This window comes from Protopterus annectens, chromosome 2.part2 (assembly GCF_019279795.1).
Source record: "Protopterus annectens isolate FY-2018-M chromosome 2.part2, PAN1.0, whole genome shotgun sequence".
Lineage (NCBI taxonomy): Eukaryota > Metazoa > Chordata > Ceratodontiformes > Protopteridae > Protopterus > Protopterus annectens.
In genome coordinates, this window is record NC_056730.1 from 152,097,355 (window position 1) to 152,119,854 (window position 22,500).

Sequence of the window (22,500 nt, forward strand, 5' to 3'; positions counted from 1 at the left end):
TCTTTCTGTGTACCTTGCTTAGGCCCAGACCACGACGTCTCGGCCTGCAGTTTTTGTGCTAGATTCAACAAGCGCACTACTAAGTGTCGGGCGGAGTTCGCCCTTCACTTTTTTGGCAAAAAATTTAATTATATTATGTTGTCGGATACTCTGACTCCAGTTTTGAGCAAAATACGTAAAGATAAGGACCGACATACGAGGTCCGCACCTCCTACTGAAACCACGCTAAGGCCGACTACCGGTTCTCCGGTACTCAGCGAGGCGCCTACGCAGCCCCTGAGTACCGATGACAATGCATTACCGGTGTCTTCAGTACCTGAGGTCGCAGGCTCCTCGGCCCCCATTCCTACTACAGATACCGACGCCACTCCTGGCGGGGAAACTCAGAATTTAGACAGGCCTGCCATTTCTCAAGGGGTCTTCAGGCCTTCCTCCTTCTCTGTTAAAGCCTTCACTAAATCTAAAGCAGCCATGAAAACCAAAAAACAGGTTCCTCAGACCCCCTCTCAAGGCACAATGCCTAAAAAACAGATGCTTAAAATGGCTGAGGATTTGATTACTCTTATCAAGGGTTCTCAACCCCCCTCTGACAAAAGGCCCAGATTAGAGGAAGACTGCCCTTCCTCACATCAAGCTTCTGTTACCTCAGATCTATCTGAGGACCAGGATTATGCCTATTCTCCATTCGAAGACTGATGCAGAGGAGTCTATTCCCTCGGTCTCCCCCCCTGAGGACTTCTCTTTTGGGGAAACCCTGCATACATTGAGGGAACACTTTCACTGGGAAGGCCAAGATTACTCAGATTCCAAGAAAAGGCTCGGGGAATTTCTTCTGCTCCCCCAGCATAGGCCTCTGGCTATCCCTCCTGTTTTAGATATATTGGATGATGTGTACACAGAAGCCAGCCTTAATCCAGATTCTTTGCCTCCAGCTCCTGTTAAACCAGACATGTATTACCGGGTTCCTGATTCTCACCAGTTCCTATATAAAAGCCATACTGTTGACCCAGAAACAATTTCACAGGGTCCCAAGGGAATTAAGGCCTCCACTGCTAAAAACCCATTACCTTCAGAGAGAGATTCCAGAGCTTTAGAAAGGTGGGGGAAAAAGGTGTACACCTCGGCCACTTTAACCATGAGGGCATTAAACTGTCAGTTCCATATGTTAAAGTATCAACAGTTTTTGATTTCTCAGCTGAAAAGCAAGATGACACAACCAGAACAACCAGATTTAAGAGTTGCAGGATTTGTTGCATGGTGCAGAGCAAGTGGGTAAACATACCTTGCAGTGTGGTTTTGATGCTTTAGAGGCCTCATGTAGGGCTGCTGTTACGGGGTCTGTCATACGTAGGCATGCTTGGCTCAAAGAGCAAACCTTACCAGATCATGTCAAAGCTAAATTATTAGATGCACCTCTTCAAAAAGATGTATTGTTTGGTGTTAAAGCTGAGGAGGTGCTAAAGAAAGTGGAGGAAAAAGCGAAATCAATGCAAACAGTGAAAGATTTCCTGCAGGTACAGCCTCCACGTTTCAGCAGAAACTGGCCTTCAAACAATTGGTCCTTTCCAGCCACGGACAGACCTCAAAGTGGCAGATACAGGCGTCCAAGGGGTAGAGGGCAACCTCAAGGATCTTTCAGAGCCAGACAGTGGCAAGCACCAACCCCAAGAGGTGGAGAAGATAGATCAGTCTTTTAGAAAACAGACACGACTTCCCCCTACACCTGCCAAGCAAAGCTTTAATGGCAACACCTTTGGGCGGAAAACTGACATTATTCTCAAAAAATTGGCATATTGTTACAAACGACAAGGCACAAAAACAAATTTCAGCTCTCATGGACATGAAAGCAGTTCAAGAGGTACCTGCAAAAGAACAAGGTCAATGGTTTTATTCCAGACTATTCCTGGTACCAAGGAAAGACAAAGATTGGAGACCTACCTTAGACCTATCCATCCTAAACACATATCTACAGGTGCCAAAATTCAAGATGCTCACATTACATCAGCTTCTTCCCATGCTGGGCAAGGAGTCTTGGCTGGTAACATTGGACCTCAAGGAGGCATACCTGCATGTCCCTATCAGACAAGATTGCAGAAGATACCTCAGATTTCTTGCAGGTTCAACCCATTACCAATTATCTGCATTTCCCATTGGCTTATCTACTGCGCCCAGACTGTTTACGAAATGCCTGGCATCAGTAATCGCCTTCTGCAGACTACAAGGGATACAAATATACCCATATCTGGACGACTGCCTGATCCAAGCAGACAGCAAGGGCATACTACTGCAACACCTGGCGTTTGTAATAAAACTGTTGAACTACCTGGGATACACAGTCAACAAAAAGAAATCAAAACTAATACCCTCTCAATAAATAATTTTCCTGGGTGCCAGCTTGGATACAACCACCCAGATGGCCTACCTCACACCAGACAAGCAAGGGCAACTGTCTCAATACTTCAGAAAAATGGCAACTTACACCAGGCTAACTGCAAGCAAAGTCCTCCAGGCTCTGGGATTCATGGCATCTTGCATCCTACAAATCCCATGTGCAAAGCTGCATATGAGGAAACTTCAATGGTACCTAAAGAACTTATGGTCACAGCTTGGAAGCAATTATACCACTCATTCCATGCCTTCAAAAGGAATTTATGTGGTGGGCTCAAGCTCGCCAAAGAAACACAGGTCTTCCTTTCTGTGTACCTCAAGCAACTGAAATCATCACAACAGACGCCTCAGATTATGCCTGGGGAGCACACATGACAGATCAGTGCATTCAGGGAAAATGGACCCGAAAAGAGAAGCATCTTCACATCAACCAAAAGGAAATGCTAGCCGTGCAAAAGGCTATTATGACCTTCAAAGGCCTACTGCATCCATGCCAGCTATTGATAAGGACAGACAACACCACAGTGATGTGGTACATAAACAAACGGGGGAACTCATTCATCCCCCTGTGCAGGCAAGCCATGACCCTATGGAACACAGCACTGGAATTGCAAATTCAACTACTGGCAAAATTCCTGCCAGGGAAGGAAAACACACTGGCAGACAACCTAAGCAGAAATATGACAGATCCACACGAATGGAAGTTGCATCCTCAAGTTTTCACAAAGATAACTCCGGCATGGGGACAGCCAGACTCAGATCTCTCTGCTACCCACAGAAATTGCCAGTTGAAAAATTTTTATTCAAGGACCTATCATCCACAGGCCTGGAAAGTGGACGCACTTTCCTTCAATTGGGCAACATTGACAGTCTATGCCTTCCCGCCTCTTCCTCTGCTGCCCAAAGTTCTATTAAAAGCCAGAGCAGAGAGGCCGAAAATGATTCTCATTGCTGCAGACTGGCCAAGACCAACACTGGTATCCGCTCCTGAAGAGCCTGACACATTCCCCACCATGGACCCTACCTCTAGTCCCTCTTCTGTTGTCCCAGCACAACTACAAAACTTTTCACAGCCATCTCAAAACTCTAAATCTAGCTGCATGGAGAATTCCTTGATTTCCCAACAGTTTCTCCTCTCCAAGGAGGTGCAGGACATCATCTTGGAGGCCAGAAGACCTTCTACTAGAAAGGCCTACTCCGCCAAATGGAAACGATTTTGTGCCTGGAATCAAGAAAAGGGCCAGAATCCTTGGGTAATAAATATACCTCAAATTTTACAGTACCTAGCTGAGATGTTAAACAATGGACTTTCCTTCTCCTCCATCAAGATCCACGCTTCAGCCATTTCTGCACAATACAACACAGATCCTCCTTTATTCTCTCATCCTCTCTTAAGGCAGTTCCTCAGAGTGGCAAAGAATATAAAACCCCCAAGGAAACTACCAGTCCCTGCTTGGGACCTCAACTTCGTATTGGAAAAGCTGACCCTTCCTCCCTTCAAGCCAGCTTCTTCAACAGAGTTACAGTACTTGTCATGGAAAACCGCCTTTCTTGTGGCTATCACCTCAGCACGCAGGGTTTCGGAGCTACAGGTCCTCATGGCTGTGCAGCCATTCATCATTTTCCATCAGGACAGAGTTTCCTTACGAACCAACCCTACCTTTATGCCAAAGGTAGTATCCAGTGTAGCTTTGAATTAGACTATCCACTTACCTACCTTTTATCCTAATCCACAAAACAAAGGAGAAAAACTACTACATTCCTTGGACATTCACAGGCAACTTCGTTACTATTTGGACAGAACAAAGCCATTCAGGAAATCTGAGCAACTCTGTGTCCTATGCTGCAGGTGCTCAAGGAAAGGCTATTTCCAAACAGACAATTTCAAAATGGATAGCCCACTGCATACGCTTTTGTTACTCATTTCATGGAAAAACTGTGCCTGCATGCATCAGATCCCACTTCACCAGAGCCACAGAACCTCTGCAGCCTTCCTCAGGGGGGTCCCTACCAAGGACATTTTGGAAGTAGCCACCTGGAGTTCAGTGCACACTTTCTCCAAGCACTATCAATTCCCACTATACTCAAAATCTAGAGCGGGCTTTGCCACAGCAGTCTTGCAGGGCATCCTAGCTCCTCCTAGTTCCACTTAGTGCCTACCACCCTTACTTAGCTTTGGGATTCTACCCATGTGTTATGACTGCAGCTGTATGCACGATGAACATAGTACAGTTTTGTACCTACCATAAATGTAGATGTTAGAGTGCTCATACAGCTGCAGTCCGGGTTTCCCTCCCTCCATCCCCTCTTAGGACAGGCCTTATGACAAACACTTTTCATATAACCTTTTTGGGGTATTCTTTTATGGTGTATTTGCTTGCAACTACTGTTTTTGATTTATCAACATTGCATCTTTGCATAACATTATGTTTGCCTTCCTTCTGGCTGCACCTGACATCTGGGGCAAGAAAAACTGAAGAAATTGGCGTCGGCTGCCTCTTTTGTACCCCTGCCGCACTGATGTCAGGGAAGAAGCAACGACAACCGACGCCGGACCTAGACTTTGAAATTCGGCTGATCGAGGACCCGCCTGACGGCAGGATAACCCATCTGTTATGACTGCAGCTGTATGTGCACTCTAACATCTACATTTATGGTAGGTACAAAACTGTACTTTTGTGCACAAGCACCAAATGACTTCTGAGTGAATCATTTCCCACAGAGCTCCCTTACCTAGCTTGTCCATGTATGCACAAGGACGAAATTCCATTAGAATGAATCATTTCCCCCAAGCATCCCTTAATTCCTTTTCCATGTATGCACAAGCACAAAAATGAAACATTTTCCCCAACGTGCCATCAGGGTCTTAAACTGCCATTTCCATATGTTGAAGTATCAGCAGCATATTATTGGATTACTTAAACAGAAAATTATGTTGATTCCTGACTGTGCTGAAAATGAAGTGATTTAATGCATTCTGCTGAACAAGTTGGTAAACATACTTTGGCACCACATCCTTGATCTAGCCATTCTGCACACCTTCCTGGTGGTCCCCAAATTCAAAATGCTAACTTTGCAGCAGCTGCTGCCTATGCTGACGAAAAATGCCTGTTTAGTTACCGTAGATCTAAAAGATGCCTGCCTCCACATCCCCATAAGGGAATCCTGCGGGAAATTCCTTCGCTTCAGAGCAGGCTCATAACACTTTCAGATGTTCTTTCCCCAACTACTTCTTCAGTAGTCTGTATACATAATAAGCACACAATTGCATCGAAATGAATCTGTTCCCCCAAGGATCCTTTGCCTACTTTGTCCATGTTTGCAGAAGCACAAAAATTAAATGTTTTCCCCAACGACCCCTTCAGTACTTTGTCTGCATACACAAGCACTAAAATGAAAACTTTCCCCAAAAACCTCTTCAGAATCAGCAAGTACTGCTAATGCCATTGCCTTAGACCCAAGACCTGCATCCATTGCCTTTGCAGCCTGGTTACCAAACAAAAAATAGAGAAGTACTGCAGAGGCTGCAACTGTCTACAAGAATACAGCAAAATATTTAACATACCACCACCACTGCAGCATTGACAGCAATGGACTTCTTCAAACTTCAATCGTTCTTGAATGAGGAGTGGAGCAAGGGCCAAGTTCACGTCGGTCTGGCCAGCAGATGGTGATCACTTAAAAAGTGCAGCAAGGTAACACAAACACAATGGTTTTAACTGCCAGTGTGTACGCCTGTATGACCTGCTGCTGAACCCTGACCAGACTGAACTATTAAGTCAGGCAGGGGGGAGGCAGACCATTGCACCTGCTGAAGTGGGGCTTGCAGTATAGCCCAGAATTTGAAGTTGACCCCCCCCCCCCCCACACACACACACACACACACACACACACACACACACACACACACACCTGGAAGTTGAAGAAGCCAAGCAGAGGCAGAGCACAACAGTGCAAACTATTGGATGTTGATCCTTTTTTACAAGTAAATAGCATTTTTTATTTATTTTTTTTTTTTTTTTAAATGCTATTGATGTTGGGGGCCCTAGCCTTCACAGGGCAGTAGGTGACTGCCTATGTCGGCTACTGCTGGATCCGGCTCTGACCTTCAGATATTGGATACTTTTATGTAGTTACTATGTTAAACTTAGTATGTGAGGTTGTAGTGTTTTAGTGAACTTCTGCAATATTTGTGATTTGTAAAGTGCCATATTCTTATGAGAAAAAAAAACTAGATAAAATCCAGTAGACTTGATTTTACTATAGGGTTGGTAAAATTACATACAGATAGCAAAACTATGATGCACTATAGCAAGAAAACTCGAGGGTAGTTGATGTTCATTTTATTTAATTTTGGTGTATGTCAACAGCTGTTTTAAGTGCTTCCTGTATGGTTTGTCTCACTGGAGAGACAGAGATAATGTCCGTCTGTCTGTTGTCTGTGTGTGAACCACTGTCACCTGCTGAATTGTATGGCATTTTAGGTTTAAAAAAAAAAAAAAAAAAAAAATGGACCATTAACTAATACCTCTAAGACAGTTTTTTGAAGAAGTTGAGCATTTGCAGATAAAATATTTCTTTTAAAGACAATGCCATGTTTGTTTAAAACTTGTATTGTCTTTCTTCTAGGACGAATCCATCAGGCTATGGTTACCTCACTAAATGAAGATAATGAAAGTGTTACAGTAGAGTGGATTGAAAATGGCGATACAAAAGGCAAAGAGGTAAGAAGAATTAATATGTCCACTTTCTGTATAGACAGCTGGCCATTGATTTATCACTTGGATGTGATAAGTGTAACATTTTATAGTCTTCCAAAGTTCTTGGTGGGGAGGACTGAAACGCTGATCTTATTTTGCATTTCTTATTCACCCAATAAGTGACTCATTTGTCCTTTGTATTCATTCTTTAAATTTTGAGCCTTGTGTTTATTATTGACATTTTATTTTGTAGTAGGCTCTACCATCCTTTCAGTGTAGAGACTGCGAGTTTAAGAATTACACACACTAATTTAACTTTAAAATGGCATTCATTTACTTTTTTGTTGCAACTTTATCCATTCAGGATTGCATTCCAGTCCTTAAGGACAGACTCTCACACACATACCCTGGGCGTTTTGGAGGTTTGCTTACTACATTTCTTTGGGAAGTGGGAGGAAATCTGATCTGATAAATACCTGTATCTACACAGAAGGGACATATAGACTCCATGCAGAAGATACCACAGCCAGGACACTGATGCAGATTTCTTAGGGCGAAATGAATACTTGCGTAGTTTAGAAAAAAAGTATAACATTATTAGCTTTCTTGTTTTTCACTGGTCAGAATGTTTAACTTATTTTCATAATATTTTCTGATGATTGTTTAATTTGCTGTACACAGCTTGGTAACTGTAAAATGATTAGATTTTTATTGCTGGACAAGGGCTGTCTTTTCCCTTTGGTCCTATTTTATTGTGTAATTTGGTTGCTTTTTCAGTTCTTGTGAATGTGTGTTATAGATGTTCTTCGTGTTTCACTGTTGCAGTCATTACATTTGGGTTATCTGCTCGCACATAGCCCTCAGCCGGCCTGATTATCAAAGTCTTGGGTCCTGCGTCGGTTGCCGTCTCTTCTTCCATAACGTCAGGTAGTCAGGGGTATAAAGCATGCAGCCGACGCCATTACATCAGTTTTTCTTGCCTTGTGGTGCCCGAAGCAGAAGCAGTTTGCAAGTGCCGGTCGGCCGACTCCTGAAATTTTCATTTTCGAGTTTCAGAACCGAAGTCTTCAAAAAAGGTAAGTGCCCTGTTGGTGAAACTTTTTCTTGCTCTAAACCAATGTCAGTAAAAGTAAATAATTGTATTACTTGTGGAAAGCAAATACTTCATAAAGATTTTCATTCGTACTGCATTCCTTGCTTAGGCCCAGACCACGATGTCCCTCGCTGTCGGTTTTTGTGCCTTAATCAATCCTCAAACTATTCATAGACTGTTCATTTTTGCATCAAACTATTTTGGTACTCTGTTTAATTATCCAGAAATGGCTTCGGTAAGCCATCTGACTACCGACATTCTGAAAAAAACATAAAGATAAAGACAGAGACAGGCCGCATAGGTCCAAAGCTGCCCGCGATGCTTCCGTTAAGCTAGTCGCCAGTTCACCGGTATTCAGTAATTCTTTTGCAGCCCCAGATACCCGCTACTTCAGATTCACAGGCCTGTACTGAGATCCATTCGGAGTCTGGTATGCCGCGAGATGTTTCTTCGACTATGGAACCTGCGGGTGTCTCTACCTTTGATGGGTCCGGAGCTGCTGTGCAGGCACCGGCTTTTGAGGGTGTATTCAGGCCTACTGACTTGCATATTAAACCAACACCATCTTCTTCTTTAAGGCCTAAAACTCGATCCACGCCTAGAAAACTGACGTGCAAACCGCATGGTCAGGTCCATATGCCTAAAAAGCAAATGATAAGAATGGCTGAAGACCTTATTACTCTAATTAGGGGAAGCCAACCTTCTCCCTCTAAGAGACCTAGAACTGATTTTCCTTCTGATTCTTCTGATCGAGATTCTGAAATTTCTGTTTCTTCTGATGACCAAGATTTGCCCTTATCTACCTATGAGGATTCTGATGCAGAGGACTCGATTCCCTCTGCTTCCCCACCAGAAGATTTCTCTTTTGGTGAAACTTTGCACACTCTTAGGGAGCATTTCCTCTGGGAAAGCCAGGATTACTCTTGACTCCAAAAGGAAGCTTAGGGAATTCTTACTCCTACCTCAACACGGGCCTTTAGCTATAACCCCTATACTGGACATTGTAGATGATGCCTTCTTGGAATCTAGCCTGGCCCCAGACACCTTACCTCCAGCTCCTAGGAAACCTGACCGGTATTACAGAGTACCTGACTCTCACACGTTCCTCTTTAAGAATCCTACTGTGGACCCAGAGACTATTTCACAGGGACCCAAAGGCATTAAGGCTACTACTGCCAAAAACCCTACCCCCTCTGATAGAGATTCCAGGGCCCTGGACAGGTGGGGTAAGAAGGTATACACTTCTGCTACTTTGGCCATCAGGGTCTTAAACTGCCATTTCCATATGTTGAAGTATCAGCAGCATATTATTGAATTACTTAAACAGAAAATTATGTTGATTCCTGACTGTGCTGAAAATAAAGAATTACATGATTTAATGCATTCTGCTGAACAAGTTGGTAAACATATTTTGGCACCACATCCTTGATCTAGCCATTCTGCACACCTTCCTGGTGGTCCCCAAATTCAAAATGCTGACTTTGCAGCAGCTGCTGCCTATGCTGACGAAAAATGCCTGTTTAGTTACCGTAGATCTAAAAGATGCCTGCCTCCACATCCCCATAAGGGAATCCTGCAGGAAATTCCTTCGCTTCAGAGCAGGCTCATAACACTTTCGGATGTTCTTTGTGTTTCACTGTTGCGGTCATCACATTTGGGTTATCCCTGCCAGGGTAGCCCTCTGCCCAAATACCAGAGACTTAGTATTTCTGCATCGGTTGCTGTCGCTGGAGGACTGACATCAGGTCATCAGTAGTATAAAGTAAGGCAGCCAACGCCATAACATCAGTTTTTCTTGCCGTGGAGCCCGAAGCAGAAGCAGTTCGCACGAGTGCCGGTGGGCTGCTACCTGAGTTTTTGTTTCCGAATTGAATCATCCTGAAGTCTTTTAAATCTAAGTACCCCATTAGGGATCCTTTTTTCGTGCTCTAACTGATGCCAGAAAAAGTTAATTGTCTCGCCTGTGGAAAGCAAGTACCACACTGAGATTTCCATTCTTATTGCGACACCTGTTTAGGCCCAGACCACGATGGATCTTGCTGTTGGTTTTGTGCTTTGTTCAACGCCCAAACTTTTCGTTGTCGGGCCCTTATTGTTGCTAAATACTTTTGCTCTCTATCTCCGTATTCCGAAATGGCTTCGGTAAGCCATCCGTCTACCGATCTTCCGAAAAAACGTAGGGATAAAGACAGAAACAGACCGCACAGTTCCAAAACTCCCGCCAACGCTTTCGTTAAGCTAGTCGCCAGTTCGCCGGTACTCAATGAGGTGCTTTCGCAGCCCCTGATTCCCACTTCGATGGATTCGCAGACCGCTACCGAGACCCGTTCGGAGTCCGGTATGTCGCAGAACTCTTCTTTGACTATGGAATCTGCGGATGTCTCTACCTTGGATGGGTCTGGAGCAGCTGTGCAGGCACCGGCTTCTGAGGACATTCTTCATATTACAGATATTCGACACAGACTTTTTTTCACATCTTCAGTTTTTTTCTAAAACTGCAGAGTTTCTAAGGCCAAGAGTACGACCTACGCCTAAAAAAATGACGACCCAAACTCAAGCACCTGCTTCCTTGCCATAATCTCAAATGCTTAAAATGGCAGAAGATCTGATCATGCTGATTAGGGGAAGCCAGTCTTCCTCTGCTAAGAGAAAGAGACCTGTCCCTAGCAGCTTTAACTGACCAAGAGTCTGACGACTCTAAGGTTTCTGAATATGCAGACATGCCTTTATCTGCTTTTAAGGATTCAGATGCAGAAGAATCCATTCCTTCTGCTTTCCTTTCCGAGGAGTTTTTCTTTTGGGGAAACCCTGCACCGTTTGAGAGAGCATGCCAGGATTTATCCTCGGTCCAAAAAGAGACTCAGGGAATTTTTAGATTTGCCACAGGACATACCCTTAGCTATGCCTCCTGTCCTGGATGATATTTTTATGGAATCCAGTCTAACTCCTGATACTTTACTCCCTGCTCCAAGGAAACAAGACAGGTACTACAGAGTCCCTGACTCAGAAATTTCTTTTAACAAAATCCTACTGCTGACCCAGAGGTAATCTCACAAGGGCCTAAAGGCATAAAAGCAACTACAGTTAAGAATCTCACTCCTTCGGACAGGGATTCCAGAGCTTTAGACAGATGGGGTAAAAAAAAGTATACACTTCTGCAGCTCTTGCCATTAGGGTATTCAATTGCCAGTTCCACATGCTGAAATACCAGCAACGTACTATGGAACTTATTAAGCAAAAATTATCTACCTTTCCTGACTGTGCAGAAAATAAAGAATTACAGGAGCTTATGCATTCTGCAAGCCAAGTCTGCTAGCATACCCTGCAATGTGGGTTTGACATCTAGAAGCATCTTGCAGGCAGCAGTCACAGGTTCTGTACTTAGAAGGCATGCTTAGCTTAAGGAGCACACCTTGCCTGATCATGTCAAATCAAAATTACTGGACGCTCCTTTAAACAAGTACAATTTTTTTTGGCACCAAAGCTGAAGAGGTGCTAAAAGATGGAAGAAAAGGCTAAGTTTATGCAGACAGTCAAATATATTATTTGCAAGTGCAGTCTCCAAGATTCAGTAAGCATTGCCCTCGAAACATTGGTCCTTTCCAGCCCCCTCAAGGCCATCTCAAACTAGACCCAGGGGAGTCAGACCCCCAAGATTACAGCCTCAGGGTATGCAGAGATCTAAGCAATGGAGTACCTCCACTTCTAAAACGGAGTGCTAAGCCACCCCCTTACTGAAATAATTCACAATGACTTCTCAACTCCACTCCTCTCCTCTGCCCAATTGCTCGTGCCCCTAGGAGGAAAACTTGCCCACCATGCAAAATACTGGACCTCCATCACCACCGACCGATGGGTCCTCAACATAGTATCCCAGGGGTACAAATTTTATTTCCACACGCTGCCAACCCCAAAAGGGTTCCCAGACCTTCATCCAAACCAGTGGGCAGAGGCACACAACCAAGTTCAATTCCTGCTCTCCATAAGGGCAATGCAGCCTGTTCCTGCAGAACAGGTAGGCCAAGGGTTTTATTCCAGACTTTTCCAGGTACCCAGAAAAGAGGGCACCTGGCGCCCAGTCTTAAATCTTTCCATTCTAAACACCTTCCTGGTGGTACCAAAATTCAAAATGGTCACCCTTCAGCTGCTTCTCTCTATGCTGTCCAGAGATGTCTGGTTAGCCACAATAGACTTAAAAGAAGCCTATCTGCGCATCCCTATCAGGGATTCATGCAGAAAATATCTATGTTTCAGGGCAGAATCTATGTGTTATCAGCTCTCTGCACTTCCCATTGGCTTATCCACTGCTCCCAGAGGCTTCACAAAATGCCTTGCTCCAGCCATTGCCTATTGCAGACAAAGAAAGATTCAAATATACCCTTACTTGAACGATTGCCTGATTCAGGCAGAAAGTCAGGAAAAGCTATTGTACCACCTGATGTTTGTGAAGGACCTGTTAACCTCCCTGGGGTACACTATCAACAAAAAGAAATTCAAACTAGTCCCCAGTCAAAAGATTGTATTCCTGGGAGTAAACTTGGACACAGCATCCCAGATGGCATTCCTTACTCCAGAAAAACAAGCCTATCTGACAGGCAACTTTGCTCAAATGGCCACCAGAATCCATCTATCTGCAAGGAAAATCCAACAGGCTCTAGGGTTCATGGCCTCTTGCATTCTACTAATTCCATATGCCAGACTGCCTGTGAGGAAACTTCAGTAGTACTTAAAAAGTCTTTGGTGCCAACATTCTAAGGACCTGGAAGCCATCATACCTTGTCTAAGGACAGAGTTTCTTTGGTGGGCAGCAACATGAAATCACAACAAGGGACTTTACACAACCCCACAGCGCTCAGACCCTAACCACAGACGCATCAAACTATGCCTGGGGCGGCTAGCTGGATGGCAAGTGCATTCAGGGCCATTGGAGCCCAAGCCAAATTCATCTGCACATCAACCAAAAAGAGATGCTAGCTGTTCAACATGCTCTGACAAACTTCAGGTCCCTACTCTCACCAGGACCCCTTCTAATAAAAACTGACAACACCACAGTGATGTGGTAAATCAACAAGCTGGGGGGAACCCACTATTACCCTCTCTGTAGGCTAGCCATGACTCTGGAACACTGCTTTGGCTATGCATATTCACCTGCAAGCTCAAATCCTGCCAGGCAAACAAAACTCTTTGGCAGCTGACTTGAGCATAAATCTCCTAGACCCACACGAGTGGCAATTAGACCTCGGCACCTTCAGCCTTCTAACCCAGAAATGGGGGACCCCGATGGTGGACCTTTTCACCTCCCCCTGCAATCACCAGCTCAGCAAATTCTGCGCCAGGACACCTCACAGCAAGGCCTGGAAAGTGGATGTCCTTTCCTTCCAGTGGGTAAACCTCTCAATCTATGCATTTCCCCCTCTGCCTCTTCTTACAAGAGTATTACTCAAGATAAGAGAGGTAAGACCAAGTGCAATCCTGATTGCCTCAGACTGGCCACGCCAACACTAGTACCCAGTACTGTGCAGTCTGTCACCAGTGCCACCATGGCACATACCGCAGATCCCAACCCCTCCTCACTCAGCAGGAGGGACAGATCTTGCATCCGCAACTGCAAACCCTGAACCTTGCAGCCTGGCTTATTCCTTGAATTCTCCTCCAGTGGCCAGCCTAAGCAAGCAGGTGCTGGATGTCATTCTTGAAGACAGAGTACAAGGAAATCCTATGCTGATAAGTGGAAAAGGTGTTCCTGGATTCACTCTAAAGGAGCGGACACAGCACTGCCCTCCTTACCTGTCATCCTGGATTACTTAGCAGACCTACTCCACGGAGGTCTAGCCTTCTCTTCCATTAAGATCCATGCCTCAGCCACTTCTGCTTATTACAGCACTGAGACACCTCTCTTCTCACTCCCTCTCATCAAGCAGATGTTCGTGTTTCACTGTTGCAGTCATTACATTTGAGTAATCTGCTGGCAGGTTGCCCTCAGTCAGCCTGAATTCCAAATTCTTGGGTCCTGCATCGGTTGCTGTCTCCTCTTCCATGACGTCAGGTCGTCAGGGGTATAAAACATGCAGCCGATGCCATTTTCTTTAGTCTTTCTTGCCGCACGGTGCCTGACGCCGAAGCATTTCGCAAGTGCTGGTCGGCTCGGCCAACTACTGAAATATTCAAGTTTGAGTTTCAGAACCGAAGTCTTCACTAAAGCCAAGTACCCCGTTGGGGAAACTTTTTTCTTGCTCCATACCGATGTCAGAAAAAGTTAATAATTGTATTACTTGTGGGAAGCAAATACCTCCATAAGGATTTCCATTTATACTGTATTCCTTGCCTAGGCCATGATCACAACGTGCCTGGCTGTCGGTTTTGTACTAGATTTAACCAACGCACTAAGCGTCTGTATATTTTTGCCTCAAAGTATTTTGGAAACCGATTTAACTACCCAGAAATGTCGTCTGATAGCAATCAGACTACCGGAGTACATAAAAAACGCAAAGAAAAGGACAGAGAAAGGGCAGTCGAGATCCAAAACCGACGAAGCTTCTCCTAAGCCAGTCTCCGGTTCGCCAGTACTCAGTGAGGTGCTTTCGCCGTCCCTGATACCCGCTACCTTAGAGTCGCAGGCCTCTACCGACACTCGTGGAGTCCAGCATGCTGCAAGATACTCAAGGTATTGGACCGACAGATGTATCTCCCTCGGATGTGTCCAGAGCTGCTGAGCAGGCACCGGCTTCTGAGGGTGCATTCAGACCTCAACATTTGTATATCAAACCGACGACAGCTGCAAAACCAAAGACAAAAGCAACCTTTAAAACGAAAAAGAAAAAAAAAACGATGCTTGAGCCACGTGCACAGGCCTCTATGCCTAAAAAACAGATGATCAAAATGGCTGAAGACCTTATTACCTTGATCAGGGGTACCCATCCCCCTCCAGATAAGAGGCCTAGGCAAGACACTGATTATGAATCTTCAGATCAGGTTTCTGTTTCTTCTGATTCCTCTTCTGATCAGGAATTATCTATACTTCCCTATGAGGATTCTGATGCAGAGGAGCCTATACCTTCTGCTTCTTCTCCTGAGGATTATTCAGTTGGGGAAACCTTGCATACTTTGAAGGAGCATTTTCACTGGGAGAGTCCAGATGTCTCAGAATCAAAAAAGAGGCTTGGGGATTTCCTTCTCCCTCAGCACAGGCCTTTGGCCATTACCCGTTTTAGACATTGTGGATGATGTGTTTTTGGAGTCCAGCTTGACCCCTGTCTCCTTACCTCCGGCTCATAGTAAGCCTGACCGATATTACAGGGTCCCTAACTCACATAAATTTTTATTTAGAAACCCTGCTGCTTATCCTGAAACTATTTCACAGGGTCCAAAGGGAGTTAAGACCTCAACAGCAAAAAATCCTATCCCGTCTGTCAGAGATTCAAGGGCACTGGACAGATGGGGAAAAAAGGTTTATACATCTGCAACCTGGGCAATCAGAGCCTTAAACTGTCAATTTCATATGCTTAAGTATCAACAACATGTTAAGGGATTGCTGAAACAGAAAATGATGATTTCTGAATGTGCAGAAAATAAAGAATTGCAAGAATTATTGCATGCAACAGAAAATAAAGAATTGCAAGAATTATTGCATGCAGCTGAACAGGTTGGAAAGCATACTTTGCAATGTGGATGTCCTTCAAGGATGCATCTGCAGTCCTAACAAATGGGTTGTCCTGTCGTCAGGCAGCCCTTCGGTCGGCCGGATTCCAAAGTCTGGGTCTGGCCTCGGCTGGTGTCGCACTTCACCCGACGTCATCTCTGCTGGTCTTCGGGTATAAAGGCATCAGCCGACACCATTTTCCTCAGTCTTTCTTGCCGCGTGGCGCCCCAAGCAGAAGCTGTTCGCAAGTGCCGGTCGGTCAGATCCAGAGATTACTACTACCGAATACAACTTCGAAGACTTCTAAAAGCTAAGTACCCCTTTGGGGACTCTTTCTTGCCTCAGCCGATGTCAGAAAAAGTAAATAACTGTTTAACTTGTGGGAAACAAATACCTCATAAAGATTTCCACTCTTACTGCTTACCTTGTTTAGGCCCAGACCACGACGTAGCAGCTTGTTTAGCCTGTTTTTCCTTCAACGACGAACGCTTAGGCGTCGGTCGGAGTTTGCTGAACAGTTTTTCGGCTCAGACTTTGCGTACATTATGCCGTCGGATCCTCCGACTACCCAAATTGTTAAAAAACGCAAAGAAAAGGACCGACACTCGCGGTCTGCGGTTTCGACCGAAACCACGGTAAAGCAAACCGCGAGTGTCTCGGTTTCGGCCGAAACCGAGCAAACGGTTCAATCTACAGCCGAATCCATGACTACTACCGAGGCCCCTTCTACCCTAGCTGAATCGGCCTCAGAAATTTTGCCTACTAATGTGGTTTCTCCAGAGTTATCGGACACCATCCCTTTGGATGTCTCTACCCCAGCACGTGGTGCTGCTAGGCCTCCTGCAACCATGTCTATAAAGGCCTTTGCCAGGGCTAAAGCAGCCAAAACTGCTAAATCAGTGCCTGTTAAGCCCCCCTCTCACAGGCCCAGCTCTAGTTCACAAATGCTTACTTTGGCAGAGGATCTCATCTCTTTAATAAGAGGATCCCAATCTCACCCAGACAGGGCCTCACAACCTCCAGAAAAGAGACCTAGAGTAGAGCCCCCTGAGCCAGGCTCTTCAGATGACTCTTCTGATGATGACTCAGACATTACAGACCACCCAGAGGCTCCTCTTTCTACTTATGAAGATTCTGATGCTGAAGAATCTATTCCTTCTGCCTCTCCACCAGAGGAATTTTCCTTTGGGGAAACCTTTCCTTTGGGGAAACCTTACATGCCATGCGAGAGCAATTCCAATGGCAGGGACAAGATTTCTCAGATTCAAGAAAAAGGCTTAGGACCTTTTTACACTTACCGCAGCATAGGCCCTTAGCTATACCTCCAGTTCTTCCTGTTGTGGATGATGCATTTAATGATGTTTGCACTGCTCCTGATACTTTACCTCCAGCCCCTGCTAAGCCCGACAGGTTCTACAGGGTACCGGACACTCATCACCAGTTATACAAGGCTCCTTTTGCAGATCCGGAGACTATCTCCCAGGGGCCTAAGGCAGTAGCTTCGACCTCAGCTAAAAACCCTCTCCCTTCTGATAGGGAATCCAGGTCCTTAGAGATGGGGTAAAAAAGTATACACCTCCGCTACTCTCTCAGCTAGAGCTTTGAACTGTCAGTTTCATATGATCCAAAACCAAGAGTTTATGCTTGATCAGTTAACTAAGAAACTGTCCTCTGATTCCTTAGATAAGAAATATGTTCTAGAAATGGTGAATAACATTCAGCAGGTTAGTAACCATTCTTTAAAATGTGGCTATGATGCACTGGAGGCTTCATTTAGATCAGCCATGACTGGCACAGTTATAAGAAGGCATGCATGGTTGAAAGAGCAGGTCTTGCCGGATCATGTTAAAGCAAAGCTTTTAGATGCTCCTATGGACAAGGTCAGTCTATTTGGTTCTCCTGCCCAACAAGTAATGAAGAAAATGGAAGAGAAGGCAAAATCTGTACAAACAGTTAAAGATTTCTTACAGGTACAGCCCCAAGGTTCAGCAGGAGCAGGCCTTCCAAAATTGGTCCTTTCCAGACTCCTCTAAAAATCAGAGGCAGGAATAGGCGTTCCAGAGGCAGAAATCAATCCAGAGGAGGTGCCTACAGGGACGCCAGTGGCAAGGCAATAACCAACGAGGCACGGATACAACCACTGCCACTGCAACAGGACAATCACAGTGACTTGGTTCTAACACCGCCTACCAGAAAACAAATAGTAGCACCCTTAGGCGGAAAATTAGCCTTATTTTCAAAAAACTGGCACTATATCACAAGAGACAACTGGATTTTGCAAACTATAGACCAAGGCTACAGGTTTCATTTCCACACCTTACCAAAAAGAGGAATGCCAAACCTGCCACCAAATCAAAAGTCAGAAGCCCTAAAACAAATGGCTCAATTAAAAAAGATGAGAGCTGTGGAAAGGGTACCACCTACAGAACAGGGCAAGGGATTTTACTCCAGACTCTTCCTAGTACCAAGAAAAGAAAACAGTTGGAGACCTATTCTCGACCTGTCCGCTTTAAACACATTCATCATTGTTCCAAAATTCAAAATGCTGACCCTACACCAACTTCTTCCCATGCTGGGCAAGGAGTATTGGCTGGTAACTCTAGATCTCAAGGGTGCATACCTGCACGTCCCCATACGACCAATTTGCAGAAGATACCTCAGATTTCTTGCAGGATCAGAGCATTATCAATTCTCAGCATTGCCCTTTGGCTTATCTACTGCGCCCAGAGTGTTCACGAAATGCCTGGCATCAGTAATCGCTCATTGCAGGCTTCAGGGAATCCAAATTTATCCATACCTGGACGACTGCCTGATACAAGCGGACAACAAAAGCAAGCTGACACAAGATTTACAAAGAGTCATTTGCTTACTACAAGCTCTGGGATACACAGTCAATTTAAAAAAGTCAAAACTGATACCATCCCAGACAATAACATTCTTGGGTGCAGAATTGGACACAGTAAATCAGATGGCATTCCTAACTGCAGAAAAACAAGAACAACGTCCTCGGTACTTCTTGACACTTGCAAAGCAGAACAAACTAACAGCAAGGAAAGTACTGCAGGCCTTGGGTGTCATGGCATCCTGCATAATCTTGGTCCCCCATGCCAGACTGCACATGAGAAAGCTACAGTGGTACCTAAAGAATTTATGGTCTCAACACAAGCACAGCTTAGAAACCGAAATACCACTAATTCCATGCCTGAAACAAGAGTTCCTATGGTGGGCTCAGACATGTCAGGCAAACCCAGGATTGTCCTTCCACAACACTCAAGCAAGCCAAACCATCACAACGGACGCCTCAGACCTCGGTTGGGGGACACACATGCTGGACAAGTGCATTCAAGGCCTATGGACTCCAGATCAGCTACACCTGCACATAAATCAAAAAGAGATGCTGGCAGTAAAACTAGCAATCCAGAATTTCAGACCATTCCTCAAAGAAGGCCAAGTGATGATAAGGACAGACAACACCACAGTCATGTGGTACATCAACAAACAGGGAGGCACTCATTCATACCCCCTATGCCGAATGACTCTGGACCTGTGGAATATAGCTCTGAGCTACAACATTCAATTGCAAGCAATATTTGTACCGGGAAAAGAAAACATCCTAGCAGACATGTTAAGCAGAACTACCTCGGATGCTCACGAATGGATGCTACACCCGGACATCTTCAAGGCCATCACAAAGAAATGGGGAATGCCACAAATAGACCTATTTGCATCTCCACTCAACCACCAGCTCAAGAAATTCTGCACAAGGACATACCACCCTCTTGCTTGGAAGGTGGACTCTCTATCCTTCAATTGGAAAGGCCTGACAGCATATGCATTTCCACCCCTTCCTTTGATGCACAAGGTACTACTGAAAATTAAAGAGGAACGGCCAAGGATAATTCTGATAGCTCCAAATTGGCCAAGACAACATTGGTATCCATTACTGAGGAGCATGTCTCGGGGGTGGGGGAAACGTGGACTCTACCCCTAATTCCTTTGATGTTGACTCAGTGCAACTACAACATCTTGCATCCAAACCTGAAAACTCTGCAACTCACTGCCTGGAACATTACATAAGAACTTCTAACCCAGATTTATCCCAAAGGGTTAAAGACATTATCCTTGAGGCCCGCAGACCTTCTACTAGAAGGAACTATGCAGGGAAATGGAAAAGGTTTGTCATTTGGAGTACAGAAAGAGGAAAAGATGTGTCAAAGGTAGATAATGCCAACATCCTGGAATATTTGGCAGAGCTCCTACATACTGGCCTGTCCTATTCCTCCATCAAGATACATGCATCAGCTATTTCTGCAGAATACAGCCTCGATCCACCTGTCTTCTCACATCCTCTACTCAGGCAGTTCCTCAGAGGAATTAAGAATGTAAAACCTCCTAGGAAACCACCATTACCAGCATGGGACTTGAATTTTGTGCTAGAAAAATTGACACTCCCTCCATTCGAACCAGCAGCAACAGCAGATCTTCAACACCTATCCTGGAAAACTGCTTTCCTACTGGCAATTACTTCAGCAAGAAGGGTTTCGGAACTACAGGCTTTAATGGCAGTACAACCCTTCCTAATCTTCCATCAAGATAGAGTGTCCATGAGAACTAATCCGACATTTATGCCTAAGGTGGTATCCAGACTGTCTCTAAACCAGGCAATCCAGCTACCTACCTTCTTTCCCAATCCACAGAACAAAGGGGAAAGACTGCTGCATACCTTGGATGTACATAGACAGTTGCGCTACTACCTGGACAGAACCAAGGGTAATAGAAAAACTGACCAGCTCCTAGTAGCCTATGCAACAGGAAGGGAAGGAAAAGCAATTTCCAAACAGACAATCTCCAAGTGGATAGGAAATTGCATAAGATTCTGTTACTCCTATCATGGAAAGCAAATTCCACAGAACATAAGGCCTCATTCTACAAGGGCTACAGCCACTACCACAGCCTTCTTACGAGGAGTGGCTACCAAGGACATTATTGAGGCTGCTACTTGGACCTCCGTGCATACATTTGCCAAGCATTATATCTTACCTCTATACTCTAGATCCCGAGCAGGGTTTGCCACTGCTGTGTTGCAAGGGATCCTAAGTACACCATAATTCTTACTCCTCCTCCCCTAGTTTGGCTATGGTATTCTACCCATTTGTTAGGACTGCAGATGCATCCTTGAAGGACATAGTACAGTTTTGTACCTACCATAAATGTAGATGTCCGAACAGGATAGCATCTGCAGTCAGGATTACCCACCCTCCTTCCCCTCTGTGGTACTCCTAGGGTATTGCCCACCTAATAGCTAGCTGGGGGGATCTCTTATGGTGTATTTGTTTGTATATATGTACATACATGCATATTTTTTGTGTTTGCCTTCTATTTTTTGGGGAAACATTGGCATTTACCCAAAAATTTAGCTATCCAAGAGGGCTACTGGCATCTGGGGCAAGAAACACTGAGGAAAATGGCGTCGGCTGATGCCTTTATACCCGAAGACCAGCAGAGATGACGTCGGGTGAAGTGCGACACCAGCCGAGGCCAGACCCAGACTTTGGAATCCGGCCGACCGAAGGGCTGCCTGACGACAGGACAACCCATTTGTTAGGACTGCAGATGCTATCCTGTTCGGACATCTACATTTATGGTAGGTACAAAACTGTACTTTTTGACTCCTTAGAGGCCTCCTGCAGGGATGCAGTTACTGGATCTGTGATTAGGAGGCATGCCTGGCTAAAGGAACAAAATTTGCCTGATCATGTTAAAGCTAAATTGCTAGATGCACCTTTACAGAATGACACTCTGGTATTAAGGGAGAAGAGGTGAAAATGGAAGACAAAGCTAAGTCTTTGCAAACTGTTAGACTTCTTACAAGTGCAGCAACCAAGATTCAGTAGACACTGGCCTACAAAGAGTTGGTCCTTTCCTGTGTCAGACAGAGCTCAAAGGGGCAAATCCAGATGCCCTAAGGGTTCCAGGTACCAGGCGCAAGATTCATACAGGTCAAAGCAATGGGGCGCTTCTACCTCCAAATCTTCAGGAGATAAAGCGCAAACCTACAGAAAACAGTCCCAATTACTTCCCTCTGCCTACACCAAGCACTTATCTTTTGGTAGCACCCTTAAAGGGAAAATTAGCACCTTTTGCTCAAAATTGGAAGTTAATAACCCAGGACAAGTGGGTACTAAACATAGTATCACAGGGATACAGATTCCATTTCCATACTCTGCCAGTGGCAAACAGTTGGACAGATCTGCCCAAAAATCAATGGGCAGAGGCACAGAAACAGGTTGCGTCCCTAATGGATATGGGGGCCATTCAGCCAGTACCAGAACAGGAAAAAGGACACTGTTTTTACTTGACTGTTCTTGGTACCCAGAAAGGACCAGGCCTGGCGGCCAGTACTGGATTTATCAATTTTGAACACATACCTGGACATTCCAAAATTCAAAATGCTGACTTTGCAGCAGCTTCTGCCCATGCTGGGAAAGAATGCTTGGCTGGTGACATTAGACCTAAAAGAGGCATTACCTGCATGTCCCAGTAAGGCAGTCGTGCAGAAGATACCTCAGATTCAAGGCTGGCTTAATGCATTATCAATTCTCTGCACTGCCCTTTGGCTTATCTACTGCGCCCAGGGTCTTCACAAAGTGCCTGGAACCAGTAATTGCATTTTGCAGACA

At 45.0% G+C, this 22,500-nt stretch overlaps 1 protein-coding gene across 1 annotated transcript in view; it reads left to right on the forward strand.

Annotated features, from left to right (window-relative positions):
* Positions 1 to 22,500, forward strand: part of KIF2A (kinesin family member 2A) — a 2,798,933-nt gene that overhangs the window by 316,682 nt on the left and 2,459,751 nt on the right. The window contains exon 2 of the mRNA XM_044063819.1: positions 7,018 to 7,112. Coding sequence (XP_043919754.1) covers positions 7,018 to 7,112 — 95 coding nt within the window. The remainder of the gene's footprint in view (positions 1 to 7,017; positions 7,113 to 22,500) is intronic.